General features: G+C 45.3%; 1 protein-coding gene across 7 annotated transcripts in view; it reads left to right on the forward strand.

The window, feature by feature from the left end:
- Positions 1 to 20192, forward strand: part of COL6A3 (collagen type VI alpha 3 chain) — a 1265605-nt gene that overhangs the window by 969493 nt on the left and 275920 nt on the right. For all 7 annotated transcript variants that reach the window (XM_033946673.1, XM_033946674.1, XM_033946675.1 and 4 more), the window contains one exon: positions 872 to 974. In XM_033946673.1, the coding sequence (XP_033802564.1) occupies positions 872 to 974 (103 nt within the window). The remainder of the gene's footprint in view (positions 1 to 871; positions 975 to 20192) is intronic.

Here is a 20192-nt window from a genome sequence, read left to right on the forward strand (position 1 = left end):
AATACAAATAAAGAATAAAGTTACCCAAATATCACTATCAATATTTATTCCCCTCCCTCCAACCCCCCACCCCCCTGGATGTGTAAAGATAAATAAACCAAAGAAAAGAAGAGATATGATGAAAATACATTATTATGTTTTTACAAATTTAGTCAAATGGCTCCAAATTTTATTAAATACTGTACCTCACTAAAACCCCTACATTCTGCGTTAATTCATTCGTTTCTGTATGCAGTATACACATTCATCCACCAAAATGTATAATTAATTCTATCATGGTTTTTCCAATTATTTGTAATCAATTGAATGGTTATACCTGTTAGGATCATAAATAGACGACTCTTATATTTATCAGTGGTTTTGATTTCTTGAATTAAACTATTTAGGCACTATGGTATTTGGGGCTATTTAGCATGTTTTGAAACATTAAATTAAATATGTAAAGAAATTTTTACTATTATAGATTTGATTGGCCACAGGGTATTTAATATGATGTTTGTGGGTGATTCTTGCCTGGCACTCATGGATGCTATTTGTGGTGATAAACCCTGGTGAACTTGAGGTAAATTTGCACACAAGTTCCCATGAACTGATCAAACACCCTGCATATATTAACTAAATTTCATTGACTCAAATCAGTCTATAAAGCCCTCAATCTATATGGTGCCTCAAGAATAGAGAGCAGGTCTTTGATATACCATTGCTAGTTGGGATAGATGGTTGGTGGTAATCTTTTGACTGAGCACCTTTCACATATTTAATTGTATGTTTAGTGGAAAATCTGTGTAGTTTACTATGTGTGCAATATAGTAATTCTTTCTTTTTCCATTAGCATAGCTTAATTTATACAGCATCTTTTGTGTTCTTGTAGGTGGTAATGCATTTCACCTTTCCCCAGAAATTAGAAAAAATTGTGACTGGTTCCAGAGTGATCAGCCATTAAAGTTCCCCTTCAGGCTTGCTCCAAAACACATGTAAGTAATAGAAATTCTATCATCAGCCAAGTATTTGTTTATGAGAAAACATGTATTGTGATATGGGAATCACAAGCTTCAGAATGGGGGGTTTTCAGAGGTACCATGTACTCCTAAAATGTTCTTTCATAGCCTCCTCTCCATTTTTTTTTTTTTTTTACTTACCTCACTCACCCGAGGTGACAGTTCTACAAATTGCATAAGAAGAAGCATCATATGTGGTCTTTAGTATCTCTGCATATTCAGAACTTCCTACTTTGAAAAGGACAGAAGTGACAGGTCTTGAGCATGCACAAATGCTCAAGGCCTTGTACTGACTGGCTGTCTAATGCCTCTTTTTGTGTAGTTTGAGGAATCCCTGACCTTGGTAGGGTAGTAGGAAAGGAGAGAAAAGCTGAAACAGGAGGAGAGAAGGATAGATAAGCTGGAGACTAGGAGGGGAGAGATAGAGAGATAGGCTCGATGTCATGAACAAGGGGGAGGGGTGGGGGGTGGTTGAAACATGCTAGATACAGGATGGGCATTGTTGGGAGGAGAAGGTAGAGAAAGAGAGACAAACTGGACATCATGGGGAGGGAGAAGGGAAGATTAGAGATGCTGAAGATAAGGAAGGGAGAGAGATGCTTGACACCATAGGGGGAGGAGGGAAGGAAAAACATGTTGGAGACCATAGGGGGGAGGAAAGGAAAGAGATGCTGAGGACGCCTAGAGTGCCTAGAGTATAATCCGTAATCTAGAGTGCCTAGAGCAGGGGTGCCCACACTTTTTGGGCTTGCGAGCTACTTTTAAAATGACCAAGTCAAAATGATCTACCAACAATAAAAACTCTAAATATATACCCCCTATTTTACTAAGGTGCGCTAGCCAATTTAGCGAGCGCTAAGTGCTAATGCGCCCATTATATTCTTTGGACGCATTAGCATTTAGCACGAGCTAAATCGGCTAGCGCGCCTTAGTAAAAGACCCCCCATATTTATTTATTATATATACTGTCCTCCAGACCTCGTTCCATTCCCTAACCAACATCTCTCTCTGTCCCTCCGGGAGTCCAACTTTTCTTCCTCTCTTCTCCACCTGCATTGGCAACATGTCTCCCTCTCTCTCTCTCTTCTGTTATGATCATGCATCTCTCTGTTCTTCCTCAGGATTACTCCTCCTCTGTCTGCACCTTCCATATCCCAGCATCTGCCCCCCCTCTCTTCTACCTCCCCTTTGTTTCAGGTTTCTCCTTCTCTCTATCTTCCTTCTGCTGACATTTTGAGTCCTCCCACCTTTGGTCAAGGTCTTTGTCTCTCTCACTCTGTCTTCCCCCTCCCCAGGGCCTGGAACCTCTCTTTCCTCAGTTCGGGGTGTTTCCCCTCTCTAACCACTCTACTAGTCCAGGATCTGTCTTCCCCCTCCCTTTTGGTTCATGGCTTTTGGTTCAAAGCTGCTTTTCCCCTCCCCTCCTTAAGGTCCTTTTGGCTCCCCCCCCCCCAATCAGCATCTCTAAGGCAACCCCCATCACACCGGGGCCCTCGCTATGGGCACAGCCTTACCTCTTGATTGCAACTTCAGCTAATTCCCCTTTATGCCCCTGAAACTAGACAAAACAGTAGTAAACTTAAAATGAATACATTTTAAAGTGCTCAGCAAACGGATGCTACAGGCAGCTGGGAAGGCACTCTGGGGGCCTTACTGGGAGAAGTACTTCCCTAAATGCTATGTTTCAACAAGAGGATAGATGAGGGTACAGACTTACTCTCTCAGTTTATCTTCAAACTGTCCTCATCTCCATTCTTCCCTCTGGGCCTAACTACCACAGCTGAAAGTTAATTACGGCAGCCTGCAGAGCAAACGTAGCAGGCTGCCGTCGGCCTCTGAAGCATGTTCTCTCTGCCGCGGTCCCGCACTTCCTGTAATGTCAGGGGCGGGACCGCAGCAGAGGAAACATGCTACAGAGACCAACTGCAGCCTGCTACGTTTGCTCTGCAGGCTGCCGTAATTAACTTTCATCTGTGATAGGTCCAGTGTGAAGAACGGAGGACGCTGAGGGGGAAGCATGTCATCTGAGTAAGACAGCTGGGCGCTCACCTAAATTAGCTGAGCAGAGTGCCCAGCTAAAAGATGCTAAAAGACACTAGGGAGAAGACTGGCTCAGCAATCTACCGGCATTGCCTTTGCAATTGACCGGTAGATCGCGATCGACGTTTTGGGCACCCCTGGCCTAGAGTATAATCTATAATCTTTTCAGCAGTAAATACAAGGCAAATTTAACATAACTGAAGTACAAGCAGCAGCTCCCTTATCCTTTTACACAAGACAGATGAATTTTAATTAGTTCTTGATTTAATAAGAACATAACTGCCGCTGCTGGGTCAGACCAGTGGTCCATCCTGCCCAGCAGTCCGTTCACGTGGCGGCCCCCAGGCCAAAGACTAGTGCTCTAAATGAGTCCAGCCTCACCAGCGTACATCCCGGTTTAGCAGGAACTTGCCCAGCTTAGTCTTGAAACCCTGAAGGGTATTTTCCCCTATAACAGATAAACGGAAGAGCGTTCCAGCTCTCCACCACTCTCTGGCTGAAGAAGAACTTCCTTACGTTTGTATGGAATCTATCCCCTCTCGTTCTCCCTACCTTGGAGAGTGTGAACAATCAGTCTTTATCTACTAAGTCTATTCCCTTCAGTATTTTGAATGTCTCCTCTCAGTGTCCTCTTTTCAAGGGAGAAGAGGCCCAGTTTCTCCAATCTCTCACTGTACGGCACCTCCCCCAGCCCCTTAACCATTTTAGTACCCTTTCAAGTAGTACTGTGTCCTTCTTCATGTACGGTGACCAGTGCTGGACACAGTACTCCAGGTGAGGGCGCACCATGGCCCAGTACAGCGGCATGATAACCTTCTCTGATCTGTTTGTGATCCCCTTCTTAATCATTCCTAGCATTCTGTTTGCCCTTTTTGCCGCCGCAGCCCATTGTGCCAACGGCTTCATTGATTTGTTGATCAGAACTCCCAAGTCTCTTTCCTGTATTTGTGCATGTATTTGTGCATGCATCCTGTATTTGTGCATGAGATTTGTGTTACCGACATGCATCACTTTGTATTTATCCACGTTGTACCAATCTCCAGATCGTTTATAAAGATGTTGAAGAGCACGGGTCCAAGCACTGAGCCCTGAAGAGAGTGTGGTGCAGTGGTTAGAGTGTGGTGTGGTGGTTAGAGCTACAGCTTCAACACCCTGAGGTTGTGGGTTCAAACCCTGCATTGCTCCCTGTGACCATGGGCAAGTCACTTAATCCTCCACTGCCCCAGGTATGTTAGATAGATTGTGAGCCCACTGGGACAGATAGGGAAAATTCTTGAATACCTGTTTATAAACCACCTAGATAACCTTGATAGGTGGTATAATAATACCTAAATTGTAAAACAACAAAAATTGTTAACTTCTGATTTCTCCACAGACCTTTGCTCTAATATCCAGCTATGACAATCTTGGCATCAATTAAATATTACCTGTTTCAGGTTTTCATTGTGCTATCTACAGCTTTTACTGGACAGTCTCACCATAGACTTTCCATGAAACTCCCTCAGGTTTTTTCTGAAACGCAAGGACTCCTCTGAAAGGCCAAGCACTGTTCAACTCATTCTGAGTTATATTGGCAATTGTATGAGGCTCTTATTCAGTTAACCCATAGTTATCAGCTAGACTGTAGTTTGTTTAATAATTTGAATAAAGAATAAACCCTTATTTGAAGATTTCAATGCAGTCCAACTTAACATACAGAAGGGAAGCTGGGAGTGTGTCCACACACCTTGTAGAAAATAACACTGTGATCCAGTCTTAGATATTGAACCTAAGCTGTATTAGATTAGCGGAAGGAGAGGAAGGAAATCTGGTGAGAGGACAATGTTAGACTCAGGTTTTAATGCAGCCATGCAGTCTTACAAAAATGGCAACTGTTCTCTCTCACACTGAAAAAGGGCGGGCTTAAGCTCTGTGGTTACAGCCTAGCTCTCTGGGAGAAACAAAGCTTTCTGGGATTTAAGTCCACAAAGCACACTTTACTTACACATCTAAGAATAAAAACGTGGAGGGGCATAATTGAAAGGGACATCCAACTCGCAAAGCATCCAAAGTAAAAAACAGCATAGGACACATTTTCAAAAAATACGTCCAAAATTTTTTTATTTTGAAAATCGTCTAATTATATGTCCTGCTGATCTGATCGTCCAAGTCGCTAAAGCGTCCATCTTTATACCACATTTTCGTCCAACTTTTCGTCCAAGTCCAAAATGCCTAGAACAAACCCTGTTGGATGTGGGAGGGGTCTGCAAAGAGATGAACTGCACACCCAGACATGGCACTTAAATAGTGGGGTACCTTACAGGGCACTGCTGTGAACTTCACAAAAAGGGTGCCATGTATTCGCCTCACTACATCTCCCTTATAGGTCATGGTGAGCCCCCCCAAACCACTTCCAGAATCCCCTATACCCACTTATCTACCACCCTAATAGCCCTTATGGCTGCAGGAGCCACTTATATGGCAGTACAAAAGGGTTTTGGAGGTGTATAGGGGAGTGCACATGTTTAAGTATCAATGCAGTGATTACAGGGGCTTATGGGCATGGGTACTCCTCTCTATGGGTCCCTAACCCACCCCCAAGATGACTTAAGCTGCCTCTGTGTTGGACGACTAAGCTTTCCTATGCCAGGCGGCCAGGTGATGATGGTCTGGAGGCTGAATTTTTTTTTTTTTTTTTTTTTTATATATAATATTTCTTTATTGAGCAAACCAGTACATAACATAACAGAGTAAAGGAACATCCATCAATCCAGAAAAAAAACCCGCCCTACCGGGCATACAGAAAAAAGGTCATAAACACAACCAAGATCAGATGCCTCAGGAACAAGAGGTGCTCAATACAATTTTCCATGTAAAAACCTCTGAAACCCCCCCCCAGGACATATCGTAGCACCCCAATACTATAACATACATTAGAATACACCGTAGAAAACCGGATCCAAACTTCCCTCCAACCCCCCCACCCACCCCTACTCCCGACCTGTGAAATATATATACAAAATAGACAAAAAATAGACAAAATGGGGAGGAAAACTAGGTCAAAAAGTGAAGAAAAAGAGGAAAAAATAAAGAGAAAGAGAAATGAACCCCATAAGAGAATCCAAGTAAGAATGAGTCTGAAGAGGAAGAGGACAGAAGACCCCAGTAGAGGCTAACAGTTCAATAGTAGACTCCTCTCGCGATGGGGAAGGGACAGCCAATACTCCTCCCATACATCCTGAAATCGAGACCACCTTCGTTCATCCCGAGTGCCCGCAGCCCGTCTTTACAAGAGAGCTAAGTCATAAAGAGACCCCCCTGCCATCGAGAGAAAGAGGGAGCATGCGGCTCTCGCCAAAAATTCAAAATGGCTTTCTTAGCCAGCAAAAGGGCCTTAGAAATCAACTGCCGCTACCCAACAGTGCAACCATGAAGCTTCCCCTCCTGGTAAAAAAGAGCTACCCAGGGGTTACAGCTCGGGAGCCCATGAACCAAGGAGGACAAGTAGGTCCAAACACGCTGCCAAAAGGCTCGCACAGAGGGGCACTCCCAAAACATATGCCCCAGGGAAGCAGGATTTACGGGACATTTGGGGCACCCCGCATGAGCTGCAATACCGGCCCGGTGTGCTCTGTGAGGGGAGATAAACGCTCTGTGAAGGAATTTATATTCTTGTTCCCTATGTAACATGTTACATGATATGGTGCGCAAATGGACAAAGCAGCGAGAGATCAATTCAGACGGAACTATGCAGCTCAAGTCAGCACTCCATGCCCCTGCCAACCAATCAGCCCGTTCGGTCTGTAGGGGGGGCCCAGAGCATCAACATAATAGCGAAGACGTGGAGCCTTGTCCTCCCCCAACGCCAAACACCTCCCAAGATCCCGTGCCACAGATCCGCTCAACCGATCCCCAGAGAAGCTGCGGACATAATGTCGGAGCTGGAAGTAGCCGAAAGCGTCCACCCTATCCAGCCCATACAGCGACCCCAATTCGGCAGAGGAAAGGAGATCGCCCCCATCGGAGAGAGCATCCCCTGTTCTACGAACTCCATGTGCATGCCAAATCCTAAACACCTTGCTGTCACTGCCCGGTTTAAAATGCAAATTACCCACCAGTGGGAGAAGAGGAGTTATGTTAGAGTTGATGCCCAGATGCTTACAAAGTAATTTCCAAATGTGTCTCATATAAGACCAAACGACATGTCCCCGGTAGACGGAGTCCAACTGGGCAGCTGGAGCATGTAACAAAAACAAACCAGAGATAGGGTGTAAAAAATCCCTGTCCATGGAAAACATTAAAAAAGAGGAGCTCTCCATACACCAGTCCTGAATCAATCTAGTCCCACATGCCAGATTATAGGCGCGAATGTCTAGCAGTCCAAATCCCCCCTGCGACTCAGGCAACATCAAAATACGAAGAGATAGCCGAGGCCTGCGCCCACGCCACAAGAAAGTCCGCAAAGCACTATACAACATAGCTAAGTCCCCGGTCCGCATCCACAGCGGAAGAGTTTGAAACAGATAAAGCCACCAAGGGACAATCATCATATTGTACAAAAATATACGCCCCGCAAGGGATACCGGCAAATCACCCCACAAACGGAGGAGCTCAACCGTGCTCCGGAGCAGGGGCTTCACATTGATCTCATAGAGTCGCGTGAGGGATGACGGTATCAGAACCCCCAGATATTTTACCTGCTGTGGTGCTTCCCGAAGCGGGAAATCAGCCCACGCATGCGAGATACTAATATGAAGAGGAAGCGCCTCCGATTTAGACACATTGAGTTTTAGGCCCGAGATTTCCCCAAACCGGTGAAACATCTCCAATAATCTAGGGAGGTCTGAAACCGGGTCAGTCAACATTACCATAATATCATCGGCAAAAGCCATGCAACGCAAAGAGGAATTCCCCAGCTTTCTGAGGATGGCTTCGAAGGGAAATCAACAAAGGCTCCAAAAACAATATATAAAGCAGAGGGGACAAGGGGCAGCCCTGGCGAGTGCCCCGCTGGAGCACAAAGTCCGGAGAAGCTACCCCATTAACCAATACGACCGCCACTGGGTGAGAATAAAGGGCCCCAAGAGCTCTCATAAAGAACCCCTCCAACCCATAATATCGCAACAAGGGGAATAAAAAAGCCCACTCTACTCTATCAAAGGCTTTTTCGGAGTCAAAACTAATAGCCAGCGCTGGTTGCTGCCGAGAAACACAATGGGCCAAAGCAAGGATGAGCTTCCTAACATTATGACCTGCTAATCGCCCCCACACAAAACCTACCTGATCTGCACCCACCAAAGAGGGGAAAAACTGGGCCAAACGGTTAGCCAGAACCCGAGCTAAAATTTTTAGGTCAACATTAATAAGCGAGATAGGTCTATAGGATCCCACAAGCAAGGGGTCTTTTCCCGGTTTAGGCAATACAATAATCAGCGCTCGATTCACTCCAAGAGGAAACTGCCCTACCTCCGCTGCGCTTTCAAAGTAGCCCGGTAATGGATCAGCCACATACCCCTGAAGAAGACGATAGAATTCCCCCCCCCAAAGCCGTCCGGGCCTGGAGATTTACAAAGAGATAGATGCTTGAGAACACCCAGCACCTCCTCTCGGGTTATAGGGGAAGCCAAGACCTCCGAGTCCGGTGCTGATAGTTTTGGTAAGGGCAAAGATTCCAAAAATGCACGAATCTGAGATTCCCGACCTACTACTTCCGCAGTATATAGAGAGCTATAAAAGGTGACAAATAGCTGTTCCATCTGAGACTGATCTGTGACCAACCTTCCCCCATCATCTTTAAGCGAGGTAATCAAATTGGCACCTCGCCGCGCCTTAGTGGAGGCTGAATTTTAAAGGTGCGATTCCAATTTTTATGGGGGTGGAGGGGGTCGGTGATCACTGGGGTAGTGTGTGAGGGTCTGTTTTATGTGTTTGCAGTGCTTATCTGGTGACTTTAGGTGGTTTTTTGTGACTTTCGGTTATACATGCAGTACGACTAAGTCTATGCCAGCCCATGTCCCGCCCAACTTCCACCCTCGACACTCCTCCTGAAACGCCCCATTTAGCTTTGGTCGTTCAGCGGCACTATGAAGGCCTAGGTCGTTTAGAAATACGTCCAAAACCCGTTTTTAGTATCGGCACTTGGACATATTTGAGAAATGTTCATCCAAGTGCCGACTTAGGCCGGTTTTTGGACGTTTTTCTCTTTTGATTATGAGCCCCAAACTGTATACTTGTTCTTATACATGAACTGAAAAAATGCCCACATAAAATGAGGGCAGGAAACTAGAGCATTGATAAATATGTTAAAAAAGCAGCAGTCCCAGCACAAACACCTGGGGAACCGCACTGTTTACCCTTCTCCATTGATAATATTGACCAGTTCTTAATCCATAATAGGATATTACCTTCTATCCCATGACTTTCTAATTTCCTCAGGAGTTATTCATGAGGTACTTTGTCAAATGCCTTTTGAACATCCAGATATACAATATCAACCGGCTCACGTTTAACCAGAAGAAATGTGGAACATTGTTGAGGCAAGATTTCCCTTGACGAGGGGGCACTAATAAGCTTTTATTCCCATGGACTATGATAATTATTTAATCAAATTCACCTTTAACATCTGGAAAATTGATATAACATAGCTGACATTATGTCTGGCAATCCAGGAAAATATAAGAACTTGGATTCTCCCAATAAACAATGTCTGAAAATGAATGAGTCTTCAGTTGTACTGACTGAATTATGAGGAATAAGAGCTCATACATGAGCTTCTAATGGATACTAAAAAGGACATTGAGGAAATTAAAGAAGAGTTTGTGAATATAAAAGCTGATTTGATTTGTTATTCTGCACATCTTACATGTGAATTTCCATCTTTGTTGCTCATCATTTGCCTTGCTTCCATGCTCAGCCCAAAACATGTACATAGGAATTTCTACTTCTACTTTTCCTCCTTAAATTTGTTCTTCTATATATCTGCTGTATGTGAAGTGGTAACCTTGATGCTAAACATTTAGGCCCTGATTCTGTATAGGATGCCCGGGAGAGCTGTCCTATACAGAACCAGGCCTACACTAACTCCGATTCTGTAACCGGCGTCCATGTTACAGATGCCGATTAGAGAATTGAGTTAGAGTAGACGCGGCCGCTACACATCGCGGCAAGGGATAAGTATAGCGATTGCTGGCAGGAGGGTGCTGAACCCCTCCTGCCAGAAAGCCGCCCCCAAAACTCTAGATCGCCGGCAGGAGGGTGCCGAACCCCTCATGCCGGAACACCCCCTCCAAACTCCCAATCGTTGGTAGGAGGGTGCCCAACCCATCCTGCCGGAAAGCCGGACCCCCCATGCTAACGACCTCCCCCCCCGATGACTCCCCTAACCTCCCCCCCAACTAACCTTTAAATGTTGGCCGGCTGGACGAGTCTTGCTGCAGTCCAGCCGACAGGCCCGCCTCGTTGAAATGAGACGGGCCCATCCCTTCCCGGCCCAACCACGTTAAGACCCAGGCTTGTAGGCACCTGGGCCAATCAGGCCTTAGGATTAGTGGGGATGGGCGGACCTCCATTGCACAAAAAAGGTTGCAGAACGGAGGCTGCGAATTACAGACCGGTCAGTCTCACCTCAATAGTGAGCAAACTCATGGAAAGACTTATTAAACAAGAATTAGATAAGATCCTGACCGAGGAGAATCTACAGGATCCCCAGCAGCATGGATTCACAAAGGGAAGGTCCTGTCAATCCAATCTGATCAGCTTCTTTGACTGGGTTACAAGGAAACTGGATATGGGGAAGTCTCTAGACGTCGTGTACTTGGACTTCAGCAAAGCTTTTGATAGCGTCCCGCAGCGCAGATTGTTGAGCAAGATGACTTCGATGGGATTGGGAGTGATATTGACGACATGGGTCAATGACTGGTTAAGCGGTAGAATCCAGAGGGTGGTGGTTAACGGTACCCCCTCCAATACATCGGAGGTGACCAGTGGAGTGCCACAGGGATCGGTCTTGGGACCGATCCTTTTCAAAATATACATAAGAGACCTGACTCAAGGGCTTCAAGGTAAAATAACACTATTCGCCGACGACGCCAAACTATGCAACATAGTAGATAAAACACCTTACCCGACAGTATGGAGCAGTACCTGCTCTTATTGGAACATTGGTCCTCGACTTGGCAGCTGGGCTTTAATGCCAAAAAATGTAAGGTCATGCACCTTGGCAGCAAAAACCCATGCAGAACTTACACTCTGAATGGTGAGACCTTAGCTAGGACTAGGGCAGAACGTGATTTGGGAGTAATCATTAGTGCAGACATGAAAACTGCCGAGCAGGTGGAGAAAGCTGCATCCAAGGCTAGACAAATGGTGGGATGTATCCGTAGAGGTTTTGTCAGCCGGAGGCCTGAAGTCATAATGCCCCTGTACAGATCCATGGTGAGACTTCATCTTGAATATTGTGTTCAATTCTGGAGACCACATTATCAAAAAGATGTGCGGAGAATCGAGTCGGTTCAGCGAATTACCACCAGGATGGTCTCGGGACTCAAGAACCTCCCATATGAGGAAAGACTGAATAAACTGCAACTATACTCGCTCGAGGAACGTAGAGAGAGGGGGGACATGATTGAGACTTTTAAATATATCATGGGCCGCATCGAGGTGGAAGATGATATCTTCTTTCTTAAAGGACCTTCAACCACAAGAGGTCATCCGCTGAAAATCAAAGGTGGGCAATTTCATGGCGACACCAGGAAGTATTTCTTCACCGAAAGGGTAGTCGATCATTGGAATGAACTTCCATTGCAGGTGATTAACGCCAGCAGCGTGCTCGATTTCAAAAAGAAATGGGATATGTATGTGGGATCTCTAGCCGGGTGAAGTCTGGGGGTGGGTCATTAGCGTGGGCAGACTTGATGGGCTACAGCCCTTTTCTGCCGTCATATTCTATGTTTCTATGCTATGCCTAAGGCCTGATTGATCCAGGCTTCTAGAGCTTGCGGGCCTCTCTAGGCTCCCGGAGGCGCCTTCAATATAGGCAGCCTGCCTGGGGAGCATTTTTTTTTAAACGTGCATCCCGATTAGCTGATTAAACAGCTGTAGGACGCCTACAGCTGCCTAAAATCGGGACGGCACTTTGCAGAATCAGGGCCTTACTGTGTATGTAAACTTTTAATCCATTCTGGGTTCTTCTGAGAGGACGGGCTAGAAATTTGACTAAATAAATAAATAAATCATTTACTATATTCATTCATTCTTGTACAATCCCACTTATTCCGGGAACCAGTGATCACAATATGATCCGCTTCAACCTGGACACAGGAGTGAAACATCGATCCAGAACGATGGGCATGGCACTGAACTTTCGAAAAGGGAATTATGAAGGGATGAGCCTCATGGTGGAGAAGAAGATTAAGAAGAGGATAAGCACTGTAAAAATGCTAGAGCACGCATGATCCCTTTTTAAGGACACAGTCACTAAGGTGCAAAATCTATATATACCGTGTATCAACAAGGGATCCAAGAGGAAAAAGAACAAAGAACCGGTGTGGCTCACTGTAGCGGTGAAGGAAACGATCAGAGAATGGAAAGGTCAAAAATGGATGAAAACTGGAAAAGTACACACAGCATCGACGCAGCTGCCACAAGGCAGTAAAAGGGGCCAGAAGAGATTACGAGGAAAAAATAGCCAAGGAGGCGAAAAACTTCAAGCTGTTCTTTCGATATATTAAGGGGAAACAACCTTAATATATCGAAAGCAGTGGGACTGTTAGATGACCATGGAATACAGGGAGTGCTAAAGGAGTACAAGCCATCATCAACAAACTGAACACATTTTTTGTGTCTGTATTTACCGAAGAGGATATGCACAACATACCGGAGCCCAACTGGAAACCAACACTGGAACCCCACCAGAACCAACACTGGAAACAAAGACGGGAAACTGGCAGGGTTGACGGTCAGTCTAGAAGAGGTATGCAGGCAGATTGAAAGGCTTAAGAGCGATAAATCCCCGGGACTGGATGGCATCTCTCCGAGGGTCATAAAGGAACTGAAAGGGACTATAGCTGAACTGCTTCAACTAATAGCCAATCTGTTGATCAAATCAGGAAAGATTCTGGAAGACTGGAAGGTGGCGAATGTTACACCGATCTTCAAAAAGGTTTGAGGGGAGATAGGGAAACTACAGACCTCGGTCTGATCTCGGTACCGGGAAAGATGGTAGAGGCGTTGATAAAGGACCGCATCATTGATCACCTTGATGGACACGATCTGATGAGGACCAGCCAGCACGGCTTCAGCAAAGGAAGATCTTGCTTGACGAACTTGCTGCACTTCTTCGAGGGAGTAAACAGGCGGATAGACAAGGGTGACCTAGTCGACATTGTATATCTGGATTTTCAGAAGGCGTTCGACAAGGTTCTACATGAATGAGTACTTCGGAAAATTGCGAGCCATGGAATCGAGGGTGAAATACTCACGTGGATTAAAAACTGGCTGGCGGATAGGAAACAGAGAGTGGGGGTAAATGGACAATACTCGGACTGGAAGAGCGTCACCAGTGGGGTACCGCAGGGCTCGGTGCTTGAACCCATGCTCTTCAACATATTTATAAATGATCTGAAAATTGGTACAATGAGTGAGGTGATTAAATTTGCAGACGATACGAAGTTATTCAGAGTAGTGAAGACACAGGGGGATTGAGAAGATCTGCAACGTGACATAACCATGCTTGAGAAATGGGAGGCAACATGGCAAATGGGGTTCAACATGGATAAGTGTAAGGTGATGCATGTCGATAACAAAAACCTCATACACGAATACAGGATGTCTGATGCGGTACTTGGAGATACCCCCCTGGAAAGAGACTTGGGAGTTCTGGTCGACAAGTCGATGAAGACGTCCATGCAATGTGCAGCGGCAGCGAAAAGTGCGAACAGAATGCTAGGAATGATTAAGAAGAGGATCACGAACAGATCAGAGAAGGTTATCATGCCGCTGTACTGGGCCATGGTGCTCCCTCACCTGGAGTACTGCGTCCAGCACTGGTCGCCGTACATGAAGGACACGGTACTACTCGAAAGGGTCCAGAGCAGAACGACTAAAATGGTTAAGGGGCTGGAGGAATTGTCGTACAGTGAGAGATTAGAGAAACTGGCCTCTTCTCCCTTGAAAAGAGGAGACTGAGAGGGGACATGATCGAAACATTCAAGATAATGAAGGGAATAGACTTAGTAGATAAAGACAGGTTGTTTACCCTCTCCAAGGTAGAGAGAATGAGAGTGCACTCTGTAAAGTTAAAAGGAGATAGATTCCGTACAAACGTAAGGAAGTTTTTCTTCACCCAAGGAGTGGTGGAAAACTGGAACGCTCTTCCGGAGTCTGTTGTAGGGGAAAACATCCTCCAGGGATTCAAGACAAAGTTATACAAGCTCCTGCTGAATCAGAACATACGCAGGTGAGGCTGGACTCATTTAGAGCACTGGTCTTTGACCTAGGGGCCGCCGCATGAGCAAACTGCTGGGCACAATGGACTTCTAGTCTGACCCACAAGCGGCAATTCTTATGTTCTTATGACCAGTGAGTTATTTCCCTCTACCCACCAGGGACCATAGGAAGCCTCAATTTCAGAGGCTTTTTCCCCCCTCCCTTACATCCCTCCTCCCTTAGCATGCTTACCAGTCTTTTCTTCCTAAGAGCTAGGCTGTAGGAGCTCATCTTTTCTGCTCGTGTTTTATTTTGTGATCTTTCAGTATTTTTTGTTGGCGGTTTTCGCCCTCGTGCTGTGGAGGTTCCTTGCGGGAACATCCTTGACTGTGAGAGATCGCAGACTGTTGAAGACTAGGGTCTTTCTTCTTGTCTTCCTGTGAGTGTACCAGGGAGTAAGTTTACTGTGCCCACATTTGTGCCAGACACTCTTTATATTCCTCTGCTTTCACAGGGCAGCTCTGCAGCAGCCATGTAAATGGCAAATCTGGTGGATTTCCAGGATCCGGACCGGTGCAGAGCCCATGATTTGTGGGAGGACCCCACTATATGGAGGTTATTCAATCTCACACACCTTTGGATTTCATCTCTGATATAAATGGAAGTAAAACCCGGATGTCTCAATCCATCCTCCTTTTTCTTGAGCCATATGGTATCCCTACTTAATACATCATTACGAGGTGCTACCCAAATATTCGGGGAGTGTGAACTAGATATAGTATGTTCGAGGCATATTCGGGGCATGCGTGAACTAGATATAGTATGCCCTTCTGCCGCTAGAGGTGTCTAGCAGTATGCTTTGTGAATCAGTGTGCCAACGTGCGTGCAGCTGAATGGTTGTGTTGTTTTGTTTTGTGCGATTTTGTAAGGTTGTGTTTTAGTAACTCGGTGGATTTCGATATGACAGATTTTACTGAGCAAAGAATCTGCATCAAATTTTGTTTCAAACTTAAAAAAACTGCAGAAACCCATTGTATGCTTCAGGAAGCCTTTGGATATAATGCCATGTGCTAAAGCAAAACCTTTCTTTGGTACAAATGCTTCAGGGAAGGACGAACATCTGTCCACAACGATGACTGTTCCAGACGGCCATCAACAAGCACAACACCGGAAACTATAGCAAAAGTTTGTGAAACTATCCTTGCAGATCGTAGGCAAACTATCCATGATGTTTGTGAGATAGTAGGACAGTCATAAGGAACAGTTCAACGAATTTTGTCAGACGAATTGAATATGAGACACATTGGTAGCTCCACCATTGTACACCGCTTTGATTTGACTTTTTATTAAAAATGGCGGTATATCAAATAAAATAACTGTAATAACTGTATAACTGTAACAAAGCGCCCGCTCACACATGACTCATTGTTCGACAATTCCTGACTTCCAGAAACATTACAGTGATTGTGCACCCTCCCTATTCACCTGACCTTGTCCCCTGTGATTTTTTCCTATTCCCCAAAATGAAATTATGACTGAAAGGGCGCCGTTTTAACATGATTGAAGAGATCCAGGCAGAATCACAGGAGGTCCTCAAGGCACTCGCCCAATATGACTTCCATAAATACACAGACTCATGGAAAAAACGCTGGGATCACTGTATATATTCTCAAGGGGACTACTTCGCAGGAGATGGTGGAAACTAGGAATTTTGGTAAGCAATTTTTTTTTTTACGGTTGAATTCCCAGTACTTTTGGGTAGCACCTTGTATATTTCCTTGCCATCCAAAGATATGCAACATATTCTTTTGTCACATTACTTCCATCATTTTTTTCTTTTAACTCCACATTGTGTTTTCCCCTCAAACACAACTCCATCATCACATTTTCAACATACTCATGTTACATTTCTGGGATGTGATGGGGCACACTCTCTTACATTTACTCTTACATTTACTCTAACTCCTTATCTGCCAAGTACAACATAGAAACATGATGGCAGATAAAGGACAAATGGCCCAACTAGTCTGCCCATCCACAGTAACCATTATCTCTTTCTCTCTCTAAGAGATCCATGTGCCTATCCCATGTCTTCTTGAATTCAGACACAGTCTCTGTCTCCACCACTTCTTCCAGGAGACTGTTCCACACTCTACCACCTTTTCTGTTAAAAAAGTATTTCCTTAGATTACTCCTGAGCCTATCACCTCTTAACTTCATCTAATGCCCTCTCATTCCAAAGTTTCTTTTCCAATGAAAGAGACTCATCTCATGCACATTTACGCCACGTAGCTATTTAAATGTCTCTATCATATCTCCCCTCTCCCACCTTTCCTCTAAAGTATACATATTGAGATCTTTAAGTCTGTCTCCAAATGCCTTATGATGAAGACCACATATCATTTTAGTAGCCTTCCTCTGGACCGACTCCATCATTTTTTAAATATCTTTTTGAAGGTGCAGTCTCCAGAATTGTATACAATATTCTAAATGAGGTCTCTCCCAAGTCCTATACAGGGGCATCAAAACCTCCTTTTTCCTACTGGTCATACCTCTTCCTATGCACCATAGCATCCTTCTAGCTTTCGCCATCACCTTTTCAACTTGTTTGACCACCTTAAGATCATCACATATAATCACACCCAAGTCTCGCTCTTCTGTCATGCACATAAGTTCTTCACCCCCTAAACTGTATCTGTCCTTCTGGCTTTTGCAGGCCAAATGCATGACCTTGCATTTCTTAGCATTACATTTTAGCTGCCAAATTTCAGACCATTCTTCAAGCTTCGCTAGGTGTTTCTATGTTATTCACACCATTCGGAGTGTCTACTCTATTGCAGATTTTGGTATACCATATATACTCGCATATAGGATGAAATTTTTGGGCCAAAAAATTGACCCCGAAATAGAGGTCTCGTTCTATATTCGGGTCATCACCTGACCCCTCCTGGACTTGATGCGGAGTTCTGATAGGCCGCATACCTTCCCTCCCCCAATACCTTTTCTTTTATCCCTAGTGGTCCAGCGGTGTATGGGCAGAAGCAAACTTTCCACGCTCCTGCCCTGCACACCTCCTTCCAGGCTTGAGGCTTGCAGCCAGTGGCGCACAGGCACACAGGAGCAAGCTTCTCAAGCTCCCGCCCAGCCCTGCGCCACTCGCTGAATGGCTGAAAACTTGCGGCAGCCATTCAGCGAGTGGTGCAGGGCCGGGCGGGAGCTCAAGAAGCTTGCTCCTGCGTGCCTGTGCACCACGAGCCCCAAGCCCAGAAGGAGGTAAGCAGGGCAGGAGCACGGAAAGTTCGCTCCTGTCCCTACACCACTAGACCACCAGGGATATAAGAAAAGGTATGCAGAGGGAGAAAGGCATGCGGGGGGAGGGGGTAAAAAAATTATTAGAATCGGCCAGGGTTTCTTCGTTGCTAAGCCTCAGTCAATCATCATCACTGTCAGGTAGGAAAGATTTCCAGGCATTCTCCAATCATGCAAAACTCCACTAAAGGAACTAGTAGCTGTTCCATTAAGACCTCCAGTTAGATAATTAGCAAAAGCCTCTATCAGTATCTATAGCATCTAAGTGCCTAGAGTTGCAGTATAAGGTTTAAGCTGCATTTGGCCGTGACCTTCCGCAGCTACCTCATCAATCAATGGTGTCGGCGCAGGTTTACTCCATATACTTGCCCTGCCCTTCAAAGACCACAACCTTCTCCTTACATCCATAAGCAGTGCACGAGAGACGGAAAACAGTCATCTACTCCTCAGCTGCCTTCTCTTAAGCCTAGTCTCAGTTTTTGACCATCTACCAGTAGGGAGAGGGGGGCGCAGCTAACACACTTCTTTTCAGCTTGGCAGGCCATTACAACAGACCAATGGGTCCTCAGCATAGTTTCCCAGGGGTACTTCCTCAATTTCCTTCACAACTCTATACCCTCCCAACCTCCAGGCCTTTCCAGGGTTCCACACCATCACATTCCGCAGCTTACAGCGGAGATTTCCCTTCTGCTACTCAACAATACCATCGAACAGGTTCCAAGTGCTCAAGCGAATCAAGGTTTCTATTCACAGTTTTTTCTCATCCTCAAAAAGACCCAAGACCTTCACCCTATTCTCGACCTCAGATCTCTCAATGCCTGCCTCAAGAATGAGACACTCAGGATGATTTCTCTTCCAGCAATTCGTTCTCTATTGAAACAGTAGAACTGATTAGCTGCCCTAGACCTCAAGGATGCATACACTCACATCCCAATTCCACCATGGGGTGGAAGGAGACGTACATAGATGGATCAGAAACTGGTTGGAGGGTAGAAAACAAAGGGTAGGAGTGAAGGGTCACTACTCCGACTGGAGGAGGGTCACGAGTGGTGTCCCGCAGGGCTCGGTGCTCGGGCCAATGCTATTTAATATCTTTATAAATGATCTAGAAACAGGGACGAAGTGTGAGATAATAAAATTTGCGGACAACACCAAACTATTTAATGGAGCTCGGACTAAAAAGGACTGCGAAGAATTGCAGAGAGACTTGAATAAACTAGAAGAATGGGCGACGAGATGGCAGATGAAGTTCAACGTTGAGAAATGTAAGGTACATTTCGAGCAGAAACTCGAGATACAACTATTCAATGGGAGGGATGTTATTGAATAAGAGTACCCAGGAAAGGGACTTGGGGGTAATGGTGGACATGACAATGAAGCCTTGCTAGCTCATACTATTCTACGTCTCCTGGGGCAGCAACGATATTTCTCGTACCAAATGCAAAACTCCATATGAGACCTTTACAGTGGCATCTAAAGTTGCATTGGAATCAACGACATCATTGTCTCGCCAAAATGATTCTACTTCCTGCAAAAGTTCAAGCTTCCCTCCTTTGGTGGATTCACTCTCCATTTCTACATGAGGGTTGTGCATTTCAGCCTCCACCTCCTCTTCTCACTATAACAATGGATACGTCCAATCAGGACAGTGGAGTGCACCTCGACCAATTGCACACTCAAAGACAATGGTCGATAACTGAAAAATCCCTGCACATCAACCACTTAGAACTACGAGTAGTGTATTATGCTCTTCAAGCCTTCCATCACTGGATCCACAATAAGTGCATTCTCATTCAAACAATCAAGTGATGATGTTCTAAGTCAACAAACAGGGAGGTTCGGGATTCCTTCCTTTCTGCAGAGAAGCATATTGTCTGTGGACCTATGCTCTGACACTATAGGTTCAATTGCAGGCAGTATGTATTCCAGGAGAACACAATATCCTTGCAGACTCTTCGAGCAGGAAACTTGATCCTCATGAGTGGTCTCTCAACCCTGCTATCCTGCAACAAATATTCCACTGCTGAAGGACTCCCACAGTGGATCTTTTCATTTCTACAGAGAATGCAAATGCAGAAAATTTTGCTCTCTTCAATCAGCTTCCCAAGCAATAGCAGGGGACGTTTTCTTCACACGCTGGGGTCAGAACCTTCTTTATGCCTTCCCACCATTCCCACTGATTTCCAGGAGAGCTACAGACAAGGCTCATATCATACTCATTGCTTCTCGTTGGCCCAGACAAATATGGTATCCACTCTTGTTGGACCTTCTGGACATACCCCCCCCCTTTCTACTAGGGATCTATCTAGCTCTTCTCTCTCAGCAGAACGAGCAGTTGTTACATCCCAATCTCCGTAGTCTCAGTCTGATGGCCTGACAATTGAAACTTCAGTCCTAAAGCATCTACCACTTTCTCAACAGGTGAAGACGGTCCTTCTAGCA

The sequence above is a fragment of the Geotrypetes seraphini genome, chromosome 5, assembly GCF_902459505.1.
Source record: "Geotrypetes seraphini chromosome 5, aGeoSer1.1, whole genome shotgun sequence".
NCBI classification, from domain to species: Eukaryota; Metazoa; Chordata; class Amphibia; order Gymnophiona; family Dermophiidae; genus Geotrypetes; species Geotrypetes seraphini.